The sequence below is a fragment of the Varroa destructor genome, unplaced genomic scaffold (assembly GCF_002443255.2).
Source record: "Varroa destructor unplaced genomic scaffold, Vdes_3.0 BEIS01000001.1, whole genome shotgun sequence".
Taxonomy (NCBI): domain Eukaryota; kingdom Metazoa; phylum Arthropoda; class Arachnida; order Mesostigmata; family Varroidae; genus Varroa; species Varroa destructor.
Genome location: NW_019211454.1, coordinates 21556583 through 21575832, shown reverse-complemented (window position 1 = coordinate 21575832; position 19250 = coordinate 21556583). Strand labels below are relative to the sequence as shown.

The 19250-nt window shown below is 38.5% G+C and overlaps 2 protein-coding genes across 3 annotated transcripts in view; both read left to right on the top strand.

The window, feature by feature from the left end:
• The first annotated feature begins 362 nt into the window (after positions 1 to 362).
• Positions 363 to 3121, top strand: LOC111255469 (STING ER exit protein). Its single transcript, XM_022817465.2, has 6 exons — positions 363 to 498; positions 664 to 778; positions 1393 to 1492; positions 1820 to 2020; positions 2303 to 2416; positions 2955 to 3121. Exons 1-6 carry the CDS (start codon positions 381 to 383, stop codon positions 3000 to 3002), a joined length of 696 nt encoding a protein of 231 aa, XP_022673200.1. The 5' UTR covers positions 363 to 380; the 3' UTR covers positions 3003 to 3121.
• A 4408-nt stretch (positions 3122 to 7529) lies between these two features.
• Positions 7530 to 19250, top strand: part of MAPk-Ak2 (MAP kinase-activated protein kinase 2) — a 36918-nt gene continuing 25197 nt past the window's right edge. The window contains exon 1 of one of the 2 annotated variants that reach the window (XM_022805787.2): positions 7530 to 7818. In XM_022805787.2, coding sequence (XP_022661522.1) covers positions 7771 to 7818 — 48 coding nt within the window. In that variant the 5' untranslated portion in view covers positions 7530 to 7770. Of the gene's footprint in view, positions 7819 to 11332; positions 13344 to 19250 lie in introns of those variants that run through there. The other variant, XM_022805797.2, reaches the window with a different exon arrangement.

The following is a 19250-nucleotide window of genomic DNA, read 5'->3' as shown; positions in this document are numbered from 1 at the left end:
TCTTTAGTCAAATAGGTCATTCTTTTTCAAAATTTTTTGTCAAAGAAATTTAGTCAAGTGTTGCTCGTGTGAAATTATTTAAATTATTAAACCAGCAACGTATACTCTGTTAAAGCTCTCTGAATAAATATGAGTGTGAAATAACTTATTATACGGGGAGATAAATATGTGCCACTGCAACTCACGCACATTCATATTCAATTACGTGTTTCATTCGATTTCCAGTAACGTTAATGACATTTACTACAAAGCTTGCGTTATTAAATAGAAAAGAATGTTACTCGATTTTTTTTATTATTTTCAGGCTTTTGGTCTTGCTTGTAATACTGGCACACTTCGGAGTTGTGGCATAGAAGTACTTGATCGTTCCAATTACCAAAATGCCGAAAGTGGTCTCCCGTTCTATTGTGGTGACAGATTCCCGTGATCAGGAAGAGGTGGTGGAGAAGCCGCTTAATGTTTTCTATTGTCACTGCGGGGCAATCGCATTGATTCTTGGTTAGTAAGTACCGTTAACTCTAACTACTTAAACATTTACAATTTGAGGATTTCCCTCGCTTTAATTTTGCAACGATTAGGTAATAATAAAAAGTATGAACGGAAAAATAATCAACAACAATGTAAATATCTAACGCCAATATCCATTATGAATTCGTTGCCTAGATTGCGCGCTGGAAAAACTTCCTCTACGGCCTCGAGACGGAGCGCGAATCATTGATGCCTCGAAACACGCACACAAGCTTAACTGTGTTCCCGATGAAACAGTGTACCTTAAGTGGTAGTGAATTTCTTACGAGTTATTTAAATTATTTTGATTATTGGGTTTCCTTCATCTTACATTATGTACGCGCACGTCGGAAGTTGTTATTGGAATTTATTCAAGATGCTAGTAAACATGTATTCAGGTATAATATTGTAAATCGAACCTGGATTTCTTCAAAAGGAGCAGGATTTGTTCAGCGATCGAATGTCTCACCAGTTCTGTTAAATACTAGTATTGCAAGTTGCAAAATCAAAATGTGATTAAAACTTGATCAATAATTAACACTCGATAAATTAGAAATAACCTGGTTATTTCTTAAATATCACATCTTTACAGCTTCATTAAATTGTGCCGAATGCAATGAATGTATCCTATTATTTTTTGTTATACTCCGTTCTGTAAATTATGCTTTTAAGCTGAACTCTTTTTACCCTGCTAATAGTATTTAGCTTCAAATAGTATTATATGGCCACGTATATATGTAGATAAAAGTGCTTATTTAATAAAAGCAATTAGTGCTTATGAAGGCTCATATTGGAAATAGGTTGGTACTGGGATGCTTACTTGTATGATAATACAAAACGAGTCTTACTAACTATTCTGGTACGCGTGTTTCCTTGCAATAACAGGGCCGAAGGAATCGAGGTTCAGTTCCGTCGGCGATGTGCGAAGTGTTCGCTGCCACTTCTGTATTCACACAAGGGTTCTTCGAACGTATTTATATTCAAGGTGAAACTAATTCAACTTCAATGATTCAAGTTTTTCGTAAGCTCGATTAGTAGTTCGATTCTAAGTGACACCCTCCACGAAGTAGCTTAGGAGCAAGTCCAGTTAGTGCCAAAACTTCATCGTACTGCCGCATCGATTGGTTACTTGTTCTACTACATTCTCAATAGAAGATATATGTATAGTCGTCGCCATTGCGTCAGAGCCTGCGTGTCGGCTAATGACATGTTGTTATTACAAGTTCTTAACTCTATAATAATAATAATAATAGTATTAATAATGAAAGATATTGCTTTTTTATGCCAATGCAATTTCTACGAATGTTGTCAGGGTGTTCTGACTCGAACGGCAAATGCGGTAGCAGCTGTCTCAGCAACAACAGTGGCATCAAATCAAGCGGCGTTAGGCGCGAAAGAAGAAAACGAAGGCGCTGAGGATAAGGTACTCGTGACAAAGCATACGAAACACATGGGAAAGTTTAGTTCGGTCACTGTTTCAACGATCGAAGACGAAGAAGATGAAATCGAAGAGGTACAGACTTAGCATAGTCTTACAAAGCTGACATGTTTGAATTATCACTATTATATCCTTGTCATCGACGGCAAAAACAATTACCGCTTAGACAATATCTGTTACCTAGATTCATAAAAAAAAAATTCTTTTAAAACATCATAAGCCTTTAATATTATATAATTGTGACGGACGCCTAAAATAAGAAGGTGAAATAATGCAGCGTTGGGTCGTAGCCCGAAATCAATGGATCTTCAGAACTGTAGAAAATATGTACATTAATTTAGTTAATTACTTTTGTAGCGCGAGGTGGCTGATTCATATGCTTCCAATGCGCGTATTATCGAGAAGCAATTGCAACGTAAAGCTGTGCCTGGACTGGCAGCGAAAAGGAAAGGCGAGGAAGACAACTTCTCGGTAGGTGCTCTACTTATCGCTGTATTTATTTCTTACCTGTTTAGTGAAAAAAACATTTAGTAAATTTAGTTACATTGTAAAATATCTTCCTCTTCGGGAAACTTTTGATTCCAAGTCAGTCTATTTCGACCGGTAAGTAGTAAGATTACGCCCTTTAATTGGCTCAATTAGTCACAGTTGTTTTCCTAAAATTTATTGATGTTCCATTTGTAAATTAAAGGTGTCCCGAGAAAGCTTTCAAATGATAAACTTTGGCTCTCTCAATAAAACTAATACGCTTTACGAGAAAATATACCGCACCTACACCCTTGCCGAATTCCGGTTGCAGGGTGAAACCGTTGTTTGTCTAAAAGACAATTGAAAATTTATTTAACTAGTTTAAAAAATGGAAATACTTTTGACTGGGAAGCATAATACAGCCTTCATTTATTTCAAATCAAGCCAGAGTAGCATTTGTAAAATAAAGGCATAGTAAGTATTTTAAATTATTTAAATAGTAGTCTTTTAATCAATTAATTAAATCGTTTTTGGATTCTAGGAGACTGTTGAGAAAAAGAAGCCACGAGGAACGTTACTTAATCTTTGAATTAAAACATGAACTGTTTTGAATGTCGGATATGGCAGCTCGACTGAAAATATCATCAATTCCATATATTCTGCATATATACCTGTAAATAAAAATGTGTTATTGAGTGTGTCTTGTGACCCTCTGGTCGTTGCGTGTTAGTTAGAGCTAGTTTAGTCGTCAAAAGAAACAAAAATTGAACAAGTAGCAGTTCATGAGATTTATCTAACAATAAGGAACGTTACCATATCGTTTCCCTACTGTTAAATTTCAACTTAAGGTTGATACATCGTTATCGCTAGATGGCTAATGCAGCCTTGCTTATTTGAAATTAATAGTAAAACAATTCCCCCAAAGTTAGATGTTGTTCTTGAGGTAACGTACTTTGAGAACGCGTAAAGGTCTGAGTTTGAAATTGGACGTTGGCCTTCCCCGCTTCGTGCTGCAAAAGGTCAGAGCAAAGCAATATAAACATAGCTCCAATTTGCTTGATGATAAAATTGACCTGTGGGTTAAATGCCTATCTAGATCTAGTCTGTGCCCGTAGCAACATCCAGAGTATTTTACTGTTGATAGTAAAGATAGTAAATCGCTCGGCTCCTCTAGATGATAAAACGTATGACGAAACAGCCTTACTAACATGTCCAAAATCTAAGGTGTTCAGATACGCAGATTAGCCGCTATGATGAAATAAACAAATAAGTGCTTCGAGTTTCGGTCCAGTACTATCGCTAAGAACACTGGTGCTTCAAATGATTAATGGTCCATTCTAGCGCGACAGGAACCGTGCGCCTTGCCACGTCTTCAACCTAAACATTTTTACAAAGAGTCCCAAAACCATTACGCGGCATTACATGCTACGAACTGCAGCACCTGTGCCTTCCAGGCGGCGTCGACACTTTAAACAAGGGCATATCAATGACCTAATCATACGTATCATACGTGTATCACTGATTTCCAAAATGTAGTTTAATATCTTTAGGTATAAAATAAACTGCTAAACCAGTAAATTTCCTTGACAAAGGTTGTTCGTCATAAAGTGCTGTTGTTAAACAAAGCCGAGCTGCAAATAAAAAGTGAAATCGCTACAGCCGGTAATAAAAATGTTTTTCCTTATTTGCTCAATAGTAAAACACCTGCGAGATCCCGTTTCTATTAATAATATCCTTATATTTTTGATCACGACCTCATTTCATCATTCTAGCCAAACTCTTCGACGGATTTGATTATCATAATTTATTTACACATTTGTCAGCTACGTATAGAAATTATACAGCTAATATTAATAATAATTATTATTTGTATATTATACTAATAATAATTATGTACAATTCAAAAAATGTTTGGCTTTAATAAGAAATTTTTAACCGAATGTTGTATTTTGTAATCGTGCGCAAATTTACTTCGTAAGGTCTACAACTACTGAACTGTTCAATTTAATATTTACACGAAAAGGAAAAACACCAGTTACCACTTTATTCATAATAAAGTAATTAATTAGAAATGGGTGTCCAACAGTGACTAACAATCCTCTAAACTTTTTTAATGTCTAGACTGTTTGATACCAAAAAAAGTGGCGATTCTTCCTTAGACCTAATAGGTATACCTCTTTGGGACACTGGTTCGTTTTATTTTCTATGAACTGATTTGAAATATGGCGTCACAAATCGTGTTTAACGACTTCAGAAACCTATATTTTCAATAGAGCTTTTTCCTTGGCGTAGCCGTGAGTCACACGGAATATCCCTGTTTTATCAACGGAGTGCTGCTTTGCTGACAGGACATATCGCTAGGACAGAGCTTGAAGTAGAATACTAGGAATAGTAGGACTCTCAGCTTCTACTCTTTATATTCTGAATTGATAAGAAATCAAAGAAATGTTTTCATACGGTTAATCTGTTCGACCTTTACCGAATTGTCAGCACCGGCTGACGCGATGTATACAAAGTGCACTGGCGAAATGAATGTCCGGCTTAACTTAGCTGAAGTGTTGTAATGCATTAGAGGAGACAAAAAGGTAGCAAATTTAATCCTGTGACTGGTACAAATATATATATATATATATATATATATATATATATATATATGCTACTTCATTTAAGCGATAAGAGGCTATTTTATAGCCTATAACATATTTTGTATGTTAATTGTGTGCCATGAATCGATGCGTATTTAAATTTGCATGCACCAACAGGTTGGCATGCTTTTCAACTACTGATACGATTTAATAATTAACATATATATAGCGAAGTGTGTAATTTGCTGGGTCGGCACATAGTTGTTTGTTGCCTTGTCTAAAACATAGGTGTTATTCGTTATACGTATAGAGATCGAATCATTTGCTAAACATCTTTTCTTTGTTTCTCTCTTATATATCTATATAAAGTATCTTTGTTATACTAGTTTAACTAGTACGTACAAATTACAGCTCCATATAGCATTAAATCAGTGAGACTGCTCGATAATCGAGGGTATGGAACATCTCGAGCAAATACTGTTGTATCCTCAGAGACTACTAGATATAACGTTTCTTTCCATCTAACATTCCTGTTACTCACGAGACTTAAAGTCAGCTTTCCCGTAGGACTAATCGATAGCTACTTAAAGAAGCATTTGATTTTGAATCGCGCATTGTTGGAATCGATGTGTGGGAGTTATAAATGCTACAAGGCGGCTGAAGTTTCTGTTCGCTTCAGCCTTTATTTGAAAACGGGACTAGACAATTCATCACTAGTGCAAGTCGACATATAAACGTATACTCTGAGTGACCAGAATCTAGCTGATAAAGTGAATGGACATGGGAAATGTTGACATCACTAAAGGACTAAGTTCAATCTGACCCATATCAGCAGATCTACTGCTTGGCCGTAGAATAATTGCATTTTAAGTCTGTCGAGCTGCTGGATTGGTCTCCGACCCGTTCACTCCGTCGATTTCCCCGCTAAGGTAAAATCTGTTTGTTTTAGAGGAGGTTACTGTTAGGATTTAACCTTCATGTTTGTCCAAGTTTTTATGCTGCAGCCCACCGCCGTAGCCACGATTACTGAGTAAAAAGGGGCAGAGGCAAACACAACAAGCCGGATGGAAAGGCCGACTTAAAACTGTTGAGTTTCCGACAAACACTTCTTATTTCGCGCTTGCTAGATTAAGGAATAACTGCTGCGACTATTCATCTGACCAACATTGTCGATTTCTAGAAATCACAATCACTTTGGCTACTAGAGACCCAAGTTGTTAATTTTAAAAACGGATTTGAAATCTTTTCCCACGTTCAATTAACTGAAGGGCATTTACTTTTTCAATGATATTCAAATAAAAAATCTACCAGTATAAAGCGTTCAGGTGTTAGATTGAATTACTTGACTCAATATTATATGATTAAATTTATAATCGATTCTGAGAGAGAGAGAGAGAGACACAGATGCAGAAGTGAGATCCATTGGCGTCTTATAACTGGCGCCTGTGTATTGTTTTTTACTGTTAGTTTAACACACCTGTTTTTCTACGTTACGTTGTGACCGGAAACCATTGCTAACTGATCTGATTTTTATTACTCGGCAGTACGGGATGGTCAATATATTGCAAGTAAACGATAGTTCTTCATTTATCGGTAACGTAGAGACGATGATGATCATTTGAGTCAACATGAAAGCAATTAGGACCTGTCCGTGTGGTTTAGTTAACTGAATGATTTTAGGCGATTTCTGCCACGGAAATAGAAACGTGGCCGATTCGAATTCGACAAGTTTTCTATAGTTGGCTTGAGCCAGTTGCTTCATGCAGAATCTGAACAATGGCTTTAGGTAGCGGTCTTTCTGTAACAGAATTTTCTTGTCTGTCTTTGGAAACAATTAGGCAGTTAGATAAGACCAGTACAGTCTGAGCTAAGTTAGTTTGAAATACAACGTAATATGTTCGTACGTTGGACCGTTCCTGATGTAGTTGCCTTCATGTTGTTGGTGCCGTACTCTTACGGTGCTAAGTGAACCGCTCACGGTGAAACGGGCAGTGTGGGATTTCAGTGTAGCAGATGTAACAGCACATGACGCTGCGCTACCACATGATGAAACCGGTAGTATAGATGATCGTACAATGGAAAGTCACAATTAGCAACCAGCGCCGACAAGTTATGATAGGTTTTCATTTGTCACCAGCGTTTATACTTATTTGATAGGTAGAATCTGATTAAGAAGTCTGCGGAGCGATTCAGTCGTTGTTGGCCGTCGAGTTTCGGTGTACAATTTGCAGTGCCAGCAAGGTACATAAATCTTCTAAAGGAAAAAGCCGACTGCGTAAGAAGCGCATTGATTAATTCTTTTATAATGAGAGGCTGATGCTGTACACTGTGTCAGACAATTTTGGTGATTTGATTACAATGGTTAGATCGGAAGCACTCACTAGGCATATGAACACAATTACTGGCTTCGATGCCTCACTCACTGTAGAGGTGCCTTCAAGCAGTACAAGCGTTTGTATGAGGATTTCAAACATGTGGTGGATACCCACACGGCACATAGTGACGAAGCAGGTGATACCATCGAAATGTGACATAGTGCCCTATGTGAAGCTATGGTCGGAGTTGGGAAGTGTTGCTCGTAATACATTAATGAAATTTTGGATTATCCGTGGGTCAGTTCCGTGCATACAGTGAGACGAAAATAATGTTGAATCGTAGACGAAGTGATGCGACAGGAGTTCAGTGATGATTATTAGAGTAGTGCTACATAAACACAGATTAGTCATTCCCATCAATATAGCCGACTGAAAAAAGGAGACAGTAGCAAGCCCGATGTCTTGGATAAAACTTGTGGATTCATGGTTCCTACAGCCGAAAGAGGTGAGTTATGCACCGTACAAAGTTACTGTTCGGAGATTTCTGGCAGATTACTATACAGTCAGCGATGAAAAAAATCGTTTACGGCAACTTGATGTAAAAGAACTGGTACTTTTTGCATGAAACCGTTTGCATGAAGATTGCCTACAATCTTCAGTGATTTTGAAAGCATTGAGCATGACAACCGTATTTAGCAAGATAATTTAACAAAACCGTACAAGCTAGTAGCCTATAACAAAACCTAGTGTCTAGGGCGTTTTAGCTGTGCGTTATCGAGAAATATGCATTACTGTAAATACCTTGAGGATCATTTTTATCCTAGACATTAAAGGTTCCATGTTCGATCAGGTTTTTTATTTAGCTTAAGTGGTACAACACTTCAAATGTGGAGATATCAAAATTATAGTTAGAGTCGGGTTTGAAGTTCTGGGTCTGGAAAAAGCTAAACGCGACCCAAACTCTTTTTGTGCAAAGTTAACGATGGGCAATTTGAAGTGAATAAATTACAATACCGCCAGTTCGGGCAGATTGTGGTCAAAACGTGAAAATGTTTTTTAAAAAGCGAAAGCTAAAGCCGGAGGTAAACAACGAACAAAGAAACTGTTCTTTGTGGAACAAGTGGAATTAACGAAAATTACTTTTTCACGAGCTTCTCAGGTAACCAATGTGTTAGCTCAATTTAGTATCACGCACAGCTTAATCACTTACGTTAAAATATCGAAGAAATGCGTACAGCAATGGTAAGTAGGGAGCGAGTCATGTTTTATCATGATGACAACGTCAACTCTTACACATCTCAGTGACCTGCAAAAGTTGCACGGATTTACATGGGTTATGCTGTTTAATGCCGACCTTACCAATCTCAATTTCGATTTTTTCCGACACCTGCAGAACTTCCTTGATTGGATGATCAAAAAATGATCAATTTACCACAAATAGTGACAATGAATACTGGAAGAATGGAATAGAAAAGCTGACAGCGGCCAATATTCATTGACTGAAACTGTCTTTTAGGTGAAAATTGTTTTTTATTGAAATTAGCTACGGTTCTGGAGCGAACTTATGGCACGGCCTAATATGAATGTATATGCATTCCGTTAACAAAATCAAGAGCTGTATTTCAGTTGAACCACCTTGGATGTAGATGCGCTTGAACAGGCCTGGAATCTAAGTCCTTATCGAAAGTATGCCTAACTAGAAAAAGAAGTCAATTACATAATGCCTTTAAAAAGTGTGTGATATTATAGAAGAAAGAGGCTTTGAGTTGGAAGGCTATTAACGGCCATTAGAAATAGCGTTTTTCGACCTTAAACCAAAAGTGAATATCTGTGATTTTACCAGGCATTAACCCGAAGTTTTAAAATAAACAACTGATGAGACTGTGAAAAAAACTTTAAAATTCAAGTGTATTTTTAGGAAAATACTCGAACGAGCAGATTGTGAGAACACAAAATATTTATTGACTACTTGATCTTTTCACATTTTCTAATCAATTATTGTTATTTAAGCAACTTGTTAGATCAGATAAAACCAATATGTGGCATTCTTTTGGCTGTGGGCGCCAAAAGTGTTATGAAGGGTATCACGGATGGAAGTTACTACTACAGGAAGGAATGCTCCACTCTGTAAGCATTTTTTGGTGCCTCCTTGTACCAGGTCTTACAATCTGAAATCCCGAATAAACCACTGTGTCATTTAGATTAGCCTACGTCGAAGGCCTGAGTGGAGTTGAGTTGGGTGGAGGTGAGTTTTTAAATCTGATTTTGATGCTAAGAATGGCTTCAGGCACTGGGTGGCTTCCATTATGACAAAAAGGGTATCTATGCGTGATTTTGAACATATGAGACCTGACGTATCCACTACGGCAGATATGTCCTTTTATCTGTGTTCGCTCCATAGAAGAGAGTCATTTAGAACACGTAAATCTAACAGGTTAGACATTCACTCAGCAATTCATACTCTGCTAAGATAAGGGTGCCCTATTCACTTTTAGCATTACAATACAAATATCCGGAACGTGTTTGTTGCTATAGACGGTTGCATGCAGTGAGATCTTATTTACAGTGAAATGTTAAATAACCATGTTAACTCTGTGATCCGCTACACGCCATGTAACGTCCAGTGAACGCATGGGTAGCCCACTACAATATCTATGAGCCTTCTCATCGATATAGCAAGCGAAATGCTTCTTTGTCCCAGGGTAAATTCAGTCGTCCCACGTTATGTAAACAGATCATGGCCGAATTGTGCGGACTGGAATGGAATTTGTACCGATGGATACAAGCTTGAGTCGCTATGGTTCACTTCGCCATTGAGGTGCAACGCGATTGGCTTCCTCTAGTGAATAGGCAACATTCCTGAACTCTGTGGAACTGCACCCGGAATTATTTACTCCATAAGCATTTACCAAAAAAAATACATGGATCAATAGACCTCACGCGATAGTCGTCCACTTCCCAGGCATTTTAGCCGCTTGCAACTATTAATAAAGATTCTATGCTTGCCATATTCATGTCGTCGAAATTGTGAGTTGTGCCATTAGTTTGGCAGAACACGTCACGCTAAGTCAGGAACTTAGACATAAGTCAAAGGGTTTGGTGGATCCGGATTCACTAAGAGTATACTGTTTTATCCAGCTGATCAGGTCATTGTGATCACCCTTTCTCCGTGATATAGTTAAATATGAGACATACATATGTGGATTTTTGTGGATATGAATATCTACACATACACGCACTCAGCCATACGGCTCCCCACAGATACGAACGTAGGGGTCGTGGTAATTGTTATTGCCCAGGTAAGGTTATAAGCAAGATCCACGATCTCATTGCAACATACACGTCAATATCTGTGTTTAAGATAATTATTTATTCTACTTCAACTATGTATGAGGAACTTACTGGGCAATACAGATACTACTTTGGTGCTGGCTAAAGATTGTTATATCCAACAATGGCTGAAAGTATAAAGGTAAAAAAAGTAAATCCGATAGTGTTTCGCGCTCGTTCACTGGTGTTCGCCAGTGCGTCGCCGCCAAACGTCTTAAAATATTAGATTTTTTTTTGTGGAATATACCTTAGTTGTTTAAATATAGATCTGTTCACTTTACTTGACTTTTTCCTGTTTAGACAATTCCGTACCCTTTGATGCGAATTATGCGCCACCGGAAGCTAAAAGAGAACCGAGCTGTTGGTCCTATGAGAAGTTACAATTTCAAAGGAAACAGCTTTATCTCAGTTATGATAAGAAATGTGTTTTAATCATATCGTGACATATGTTAGTAAAGCCAACACAGGCAAAGGGTGAGTTGTCCAAGCGCTATAAGTGGATGTTCCACTTTATTGTGCCGTATTGTAGCATCATATTCCCTCTTCCCGGAGGCCACCGCCATATAGAGCCTCCCTTCTATTTAGTTGTCCCCCTCACAAGAGCGACGGTTCGTCGCCGCCTCAACAATGAGTCTCGCATTGTCACTAAGCTTCTATCGCCACTGCGACTGCTACTGGCATCGCCAATCACCGAACCAACAGACATACAGACGGACACGCGAACGACGGCGCCGAACGTGAGCGTTGGCTGAACGGCTATCCACAGAATAGCACAGGCAAAAGGAGTAAGCGTAAAGGAACTGATTAATTAGTAGTGAGTGAGTGGACGATTCTAATGGCCCTATGAAGAATGCCTGCGCTGGCGTTGTGGATGAACGCAGTTTACCACTCCTGCGCGTCATCAAGCAAGCAAACCAGCCGCTGGTTTTGCTACAGCGGTTACTATTTAGACGACCTATCGTCTGTTGTATCTATATTTCGCAAAGAGTTGCCCAGAACTATGTTTCTATAGCGCTGATTCGATTGCGATTAGCCTGAGTGCCGCCATTTGTACTGTTATGAGCGCACTGCGCTTCTTAAGCATATGAGACTTATGGCGATCCCTACAGCGATTTGAGGATTCGTATTTGATTGCGCTGTCTTTTGAACTGCTCGACCTTCTCTAGTATCCACCACTTTGCCCAGCACCTCCTCAATATCTGGTATAGAGTAAGCAATAGTTAGTGCTATTGCTGTTATGTGCGGAACGCACGGCGCACATCGCGACCCAGCGCGGGGAGCATAGAAAATCGAACGGTATAGCACAGGACGGCGCAGAGCAGGATGAATCTGTGCTAGCAGCAAAGCCAATCACCGTCTGCCCGCTGCCCATTGGCGCAAGCAGCGCCGTCGTTAGGGTCGCTACCATCGCTACTATTATTGCTGCTAAGGCTACTGGTCATCCCCATCACCATTGAGCCTCCATAGACACCCAGAAATATCTTTTACCCTGTCTTACCTGCCTCTCGCCAAGTTGTCTTTCAGACGACCCAGCGAAACCTGCCCGAAAGCCTGTCGACCGGTTCGATATAAGCAGGCTTGCTTTCTTAGCGTCCAGCAGGAAAAATCGCACTAGCAGAAATATCCATATGTAGTATCAGGCAAAACGTTATGTCTATTGACAGTGCAATTCTCGAGCGACCAATTCGATAGCCCCGAAACGTTCGAGGCGGATCCGTTAAAATACTGCCATAACCGTCAGCAGTATTCTTCTTTTTCCTGCCTGCCGCTACTGCCTGTTCTTTCCTCTACCTTCTTGCGCTTAGTTTTCCTAGGGATCATCATCATTATCACCAGCAGCATGAAGCAGCGGCACTAGTTGTTAATGACAACACGGCGTCAGCCTGTGCGAACGGAATATCATTCATCACTGCATATTTGTATCGACTATTTATTTTATAGTAGCATTGTTGGTTACCCATGGCTCCTGTTGCTATCGCCGATCCCCTGCTATCGTGCCTGTGACCAATACCGAAGTGCAAGGGCTGCGACGGCCCCAGCGCTGAAAGACACAGAAGCCAAAGAAAGTCTGCAATCATTGCTGATGGTGTAACTTGTTGTGGTAATCATATCGTACCGTGTGTGTGTGTGTTTGTTTATCTGCCCGTAAACGAGCAGAGGGGTTTTACCGTCAACGCTTGTTCTAGCCTCAGCTGCCCGTCTGGATGCAAAACTATCTCTGACCAGAAAAGGGAGACGGATGTGGTACATAACACGCGTTTGTTGCGGCCATCGTACAGAAATAGGTTTTGACCAACGCAAACTTCTGCTGTATCTGTGCAGGCGTTTATACGGCTAGCAGAAGATGTTTTTAATAACCAATGACTATTTTATGAACTAGGTGCAGATGTGATTGTTCTACAGGAGTCTATGCGTCATCACAGTTGAAACATTATTAACTATTGTATATATACGTTAGATGGATTACCGTTTCAGAGATCGTTCTTGGGGACGAATGTAACGAGTGTGCGTTAAGTATCGCCAATAAGTGTTCGATTATAGTTGAGAAAGAATGGTCGATAGTAAGTAGTTCCCTAGTATTGCAAGTTGACTTGAGTAGTGTTAAGAAGGTTCGTTGTGGACATATACAAACTATTCGTTGTGTAATAACGCGTTGCGGTGTTTCGCGGATACAACCATTTTTCTCCTGTATAATAATAAGTGAGTGCTCTTATCTTATACAATGGTCACTTATAGTTCTGTGTTCGCTTCATGGCATCGTCGTGTTAGTTGTCATGGGTTGTTTTCACTGGCACTAATTATATGATTTATCATTTTATATAATAATTATATATACGTATAATTATATATAACGTACGCACTAGTAAACAGCTATCTTGGCCACGGAATAGACTAGATGTCGCGTACAAAGGACGGTCAAGAATAGACAACGAGTGATCGCAATTTTTATCTATTATACTATATTACTTAGGTCGGTTACTTTTGGCGGGTTACTTTGATTCTGCTCGGATATCTGTATGACTGTAGAAAGTTTTTTAACGAAGTTAAATTGAATATAGACGATCCTGTTCTTCTTTTGGGACGTCAAAGCTTTCGCTGAATTAAAAACCAATTCCTTCAGTAGTGCACTCCATATAATTATTTGTGTCAGCCGTGTTTTTAGGCCAGGTGTGTAATGGGATTTTTATGAACCACAAATGTGGGCCGTACAAGCGCATGATTCAAGCAAAGAGCCATTTGTTTGTCGATGGATGTAATTCAACCGACTGACTATAGTACTTTCGTTTGCTTTTTAAGTCATTAGCATTATGTTAAGGACACTATTACTTTCTTGCCATTTATCGATCAGATTTGTTTAAGAAAAAAAATTATTAAGTTAGTCAATTTTCCTCAAGAAGAAATAGAAACTGTTTGGTTTTTAACACGTGTCTCAGGAAGAGCCACTAACTAAGCCAGATCTACGCCGTTATGCATACACACACACACACGCACACACACAGATACGCCCAATTATGCTTACTGTTTTTCGAAGTAAGATATTGTTCCAGTGGCTGATGATGATGAGCGCGGTCTGCAGCCTTTGCAGTTATACACCGCTATATGGGTAAATACATAATAATGAAGTAAACGGCTGAAGTCGGATAAGATAGGCTTGTAAGCGTTTGGGATAATATAGAGATGCTAGGAGGCCTGACGCTATCTACCTAGAGAAAATAATAGTAGCACATCCAATTTTTCGATCCCTATATGACTGGGACGGGCGAGCTTGTCCATCGTCTTGACGTCAGCGAAAGCAAAAGAAGATGTAACTCAATATCTAAACAAGGCCAAAAATGGTCCAACGAATGCCGTAGATATCCGACGAGTCTCTTTTAACGAATAGTTGTTATTAACTAATTCTTCTATAGTGTTAAGTTTGGCAAACTGACATGTTTGCACGTATATGCAAGCACATATAAGCCAATATATATAGAGATCACAATGTGGCATTTGCTTTAGGAGTGCACGTTATTCATCGATAGATATGTATTGGAGTGGTATTGAGATCTGTTAGTGCGCGATGGATACCCATAAACATTCGTTATGATTATCCAATAGTTTTTCTCTAGTTAAAACAAACCGACGACCGATTGGGTCTGTGTGGAAGCGGCAGCCCAGCGAATCAATGCGCTAGTACTAATAGCATTAGGAAGATAACGACTTTGCTTGACTACAAAACGAGCGTAGTGTGACTGCTATCGTTGCAAAGGCAACGGTGACAAGGAAGAGGTTTTAGTGGGACCACCGTAGCTAACCGCTGAGTGCGTTGAAGTTATCGGCCAAAACCTTCGCTAGTATACCTAAAAGTTTTTTATTGAAGCTCATTAGTTGATACTTTTGACTCTAGAAAAAAAAAAACCTACTTCTCAATTTCACACAAATCAACTAAATATTATAATCATGTACATGTCAGAATGTAATATGTCTTACCATGTGAGTTGACCAACGATTCCTGGCTGCTGTAGCCATAATACAACGATCAATAGCGGTTTTCGCGATTGTTTAATCATTTCAAAGTAATTTCGAAAATGTATTTCGCAATATGGTATTATGTGGGGTCTATTCTACGGCGTGGAACATAGAATCATTTTTACGTTACGTTTGCTCCTAAAAAGCGTAGACATAGATTTTGTTCTTCAGTAAATAATATTCAAACAATAATAATAGTAATAAAAAAATATTTGTTCGTACAGCTAGAGCCCAGTTTTGTTCAGTAAAATCGGATTATATCTTAATTTATTATTATGATTATCTCACCTACTTTAAAGAGGATCTAATAAGGGAAATTATCTATTTCTCTCGATCAAAACGCTTGAACACATCGTTTTCCCAATAAAATGTCCCTATTGTGTTCCTGCTGCTTTTTGGAATAATCCGATTGACAATAGGCAATTTTTACCACATAGGGACATCGATAATAATGCCGCTGTACTTATTCAATATAACCACAATCGATCATAAGTACGGCTTCGATTCGATCTTTAAACTACTAGTGGGTCAACTTCGAAGTATTTCTGCCATAACTTACAAAGAACTTTTTCTATAGTAATCAAGCGTACAACAATATTGGACGTAAACTCGTTAAAGTATCGCCGAACTACGCTACACACGACAGATTCCGACAGAATTTAGTTTCGGAGCGACAACAGGCCCAGGACCTCAAAAATGCAAGGGTTCAAAACAATTAAAAGAGCCAAAAGGTACAACATGAAGGACAGCAACAAAAAAGACGAAGACGAATTAACCGGCAGAGAATATTTCCTCTTTTGCAAAACGAAAAAAACTAAGCGTAATAAAAATGGCTAGAAGCCGTTTGGATTAAGATTATTTTAAACTTCTTAAACCTAAACCGTATTAAGGAACTTCTCGTTTCCCTTATGGAAATCTTCTTCAGATGCTTCAGAAGCCACGTGAAAATTGGTAATAGCCTCGACCGTCAATTTCGGCCAAGTATATATGTATGTATGTATGTATGTATGTGTGTATATGCACACGACTAATACGAACTTTTCTTGATTCTGGGCTAGGGAAAGCTGTTGTGTACATGAGTATGCATAGGGATATACGGGTGTACTATGTGCATGCAGGTCGTGGTAAATGGGTTAAATTATCATCATTATTATTAGAAGAAATCGTTCATTTTGGTAGACTTCCGTACGAAATTGCCATTATAGGTTTCCATAGCAAGGAAATCCAGTGACACTTATTATTTTGCCACTTTGCTATATGAGGCCTTTTTTTCGGTGGATTACAACCTGATCGTTAGTTTTTTTAACTTCACGATAATCCCACGTAAAACTTTGCGTTTTGTGTGGGTTCGTAGGACATGGACGCCATATGTTCGGACATAGAAAAACAAATTAAGGTACTATACAGCGTGGCATAGAACAACTTCACTTAACGGCTAACTTTGTACCAGATAGAACCTAAAGCCCGGAGGACCCCAATAATATGCGCGTAGAAATTGCAAAAGATAGCCGACAACAACAACAATGCCCAAGACACGAATTATTTACATTGTCGATATGGGAGGACGTTCCAAAGTTAGTTGGACTGTATCGTGCTGGCTAAATAACATACTGCAAATTTGGACGCTGATATTGATGTAGCGCCTTCAAGGTTGCGATAATCCTTCTTCATTAATACTATCACAGAGACGATATTATTTTAGACCTGCATACAGTTTTTAAATTACGCCCTTAGTAATCACTTTTTTGATCCTAGGACTGATATGCAGGACTTTTCCTGTTTTCTCCACGGACATTAATTAAATTGAGCCTGTTATTTAAATTAATCTAAAAATACCCATTGTTTACCTTAAGAACTAAATGTTTTGAGTTTCACATTCGGAACTACCATTAGACATTTCATCAAAGAGTGTGTCTATCAAGTGTTTATTTGATATCTGGAAGCGTGTCGACGTCCGGATTCAAATTCGGGTTCTTAACTTAACGGAAACGCGTTACCCACTAATCTACCACGGGGAAAAATGCTTCTTTCTAGAATAACTGCAGATCCAACACTTATTTTTTTTTAAATTTTTTTATTTATTAGTTTGACGAATCAGTAACGGAAATAAAGTACATTTCATCCTAAAAACTGCGGCATAGTATGAGTCGAAGTCTGGGGCTGTCGCCAGCTAGGTCACAATAGGTAAATGGCCAAATACCGTCAGGAGTAAGGCTGCGTTCGAAAAAAGTCTTTATTTTTGTTTTACTTTGTTCAGTCGTACTGCAAATCATAGGGCAATAGGATCCAATATCCTCTAACCCATGAGTTTCATCTGGATTACCACAGGCGAACATGAGGATTTTCTGCATGATCTGTCACAATTACATTACTATTATCTCAATCAATTCTATGTCCGCCGAACCTATTATAAAGTGGTCCTCAAGAACCAGCTAAAAACGCTAGTTGTGACCTAAATGTGGTGACTTTCTTTAGAAATACCCAAATAAGAATGCCAGAAGCACGTGAACCTTCAGGGCGTCCTACAATGGTTTGGGTAACAACCTGAAAGGATCTGGAAGCCTTTTTTATAATTATCATAATTCTTTTACATCTTGCACCGTTATCGCAATAAAGCAAATTTCAATTATCATCTAGGTATAGTGTAGTTAACCGTCAAGGACAATTTGTAGTTAATGTCCTTTAATTAATCAGGCAGCATTTAAGTACACCTAATTTGCAGACAGGGCACGTATTGTAGTAAAAATCCTTGAAACTATTAAAAGAGATAAGAAGAGATTTATAAGAGGCATAACTTGTCTGTGGTACATCTGTTGCTGTACATTAAACACCTCTGACCACAAAAACTCGTCAGTATGTCAGTAGCATTAAGGCAGGTATTAGCAAGACGACACTGACATATATACATATATATATGTCAGTGTCGTCTTGGCAATACCTGTTTTTTTTATATATATAAATATATATATATATATATATATATATATATATATATATACAGGAAGACGGCCATTTGGTCGAAAGCAACTTCAAAGTAACGCTTTACAACAAGTTTTCAAAAAACAAGTTTACAAAATCGTTCTTTATTACAAACTTTTTTTATATTTTACAATACACCAGAAATACAATGGGTTCCCTGAGCTTTTTTCATCGCACTTATTTGCTTGGTTCAGTTATTGATCATTTACTCACATATATCTGCTGAGTCTCTCTAAAATGGCGGCAAGTATCTTTCCTCAGTTTGTTTACCATTGATGGATTCTCCTAGTACCCTCTGCTTTCTAGGAACTCCCATAAAAGATATCGAGCGGAGTTATGTCACCTGATCTAAGGAAACTATTCGACATCACTACGCCTGGAGATCAGCTGTATGCTGAAATGCTCCTTTAATAATACGATTACATTATTAAATACGTGAAATAAAGCGAACAATTGTTTTAGAAAATATCTGACGAACCTTTTTCTGCCAATCTGGTCAGCATAGAGCTTGAGCTTGTCTCCTGGTAGGAAACAGAGTCTACAATTTCGTCAAAAAAAGAACCAGTGATTCCTGAGGCCCCCATCCCCCGCTTGCCAATGGTTTTCTCAAGATGTAAGTTGCTCAGCAGGAGACTTCTCAGTTTACGGACGGTGAACATAATTATAGAATATAACTGCCATTTTAAGGATAGGGCCATTTAGGGCAGAAGAAAAACTGGGTAAAGCGACTGCAATGAAACAAAGGACTTTAACTTATTAATCCAGAATTTATTATAATTCGCAACAAAAAAGTATCCGTTTTAAATTGTTTCTTGTTATTGTCTAAGTTGCTTTCGACTAAATGGCGATTTCGCTACATAAAGTTGTAACACAAAGATAGTTTTTTAATGTTTCCTTTCCCCTGTTTACTCATTTCCTTATACCATTTTTTCTATTTATTCATTCATATACTTATAGCATTCAAAAGTTGTCTCTCTTCTGTAAAGGTTTATTGTCTTTTTGTTGTATATAGGTTTCGTTACCTAACCTAACCTATCTAAATTGGCCGTTCGCTGTTGCGAAGAAACCTGCCGATGTAGCATCCCCATAACTGGTCGAATAACTTGCGAACTTTATCTT

Coding starts and splice junctions, on each gene's coding strand:
- LOC111255469 (XM_022817465.2), top strand. CDS start 381: ATGCCGAAAGTGGTCTCCCGTTCTATTGTGGTGACAGATTCCCGTGAT. Junction 1,493..1,819: donor CGAACGTATTTATATTCAAG/GTGAAACTAATT, acceptor GAATGTTGTCAG/GGTGTTCTGACTCGAACGGC. Junction 2,417..2,954: donor GCGAGGAAGACAACTTCTCG/GTAGGTGCTCTA, acceptor TTTGGATTCTAG/GAGACTGTTGAGAAAAAGAA.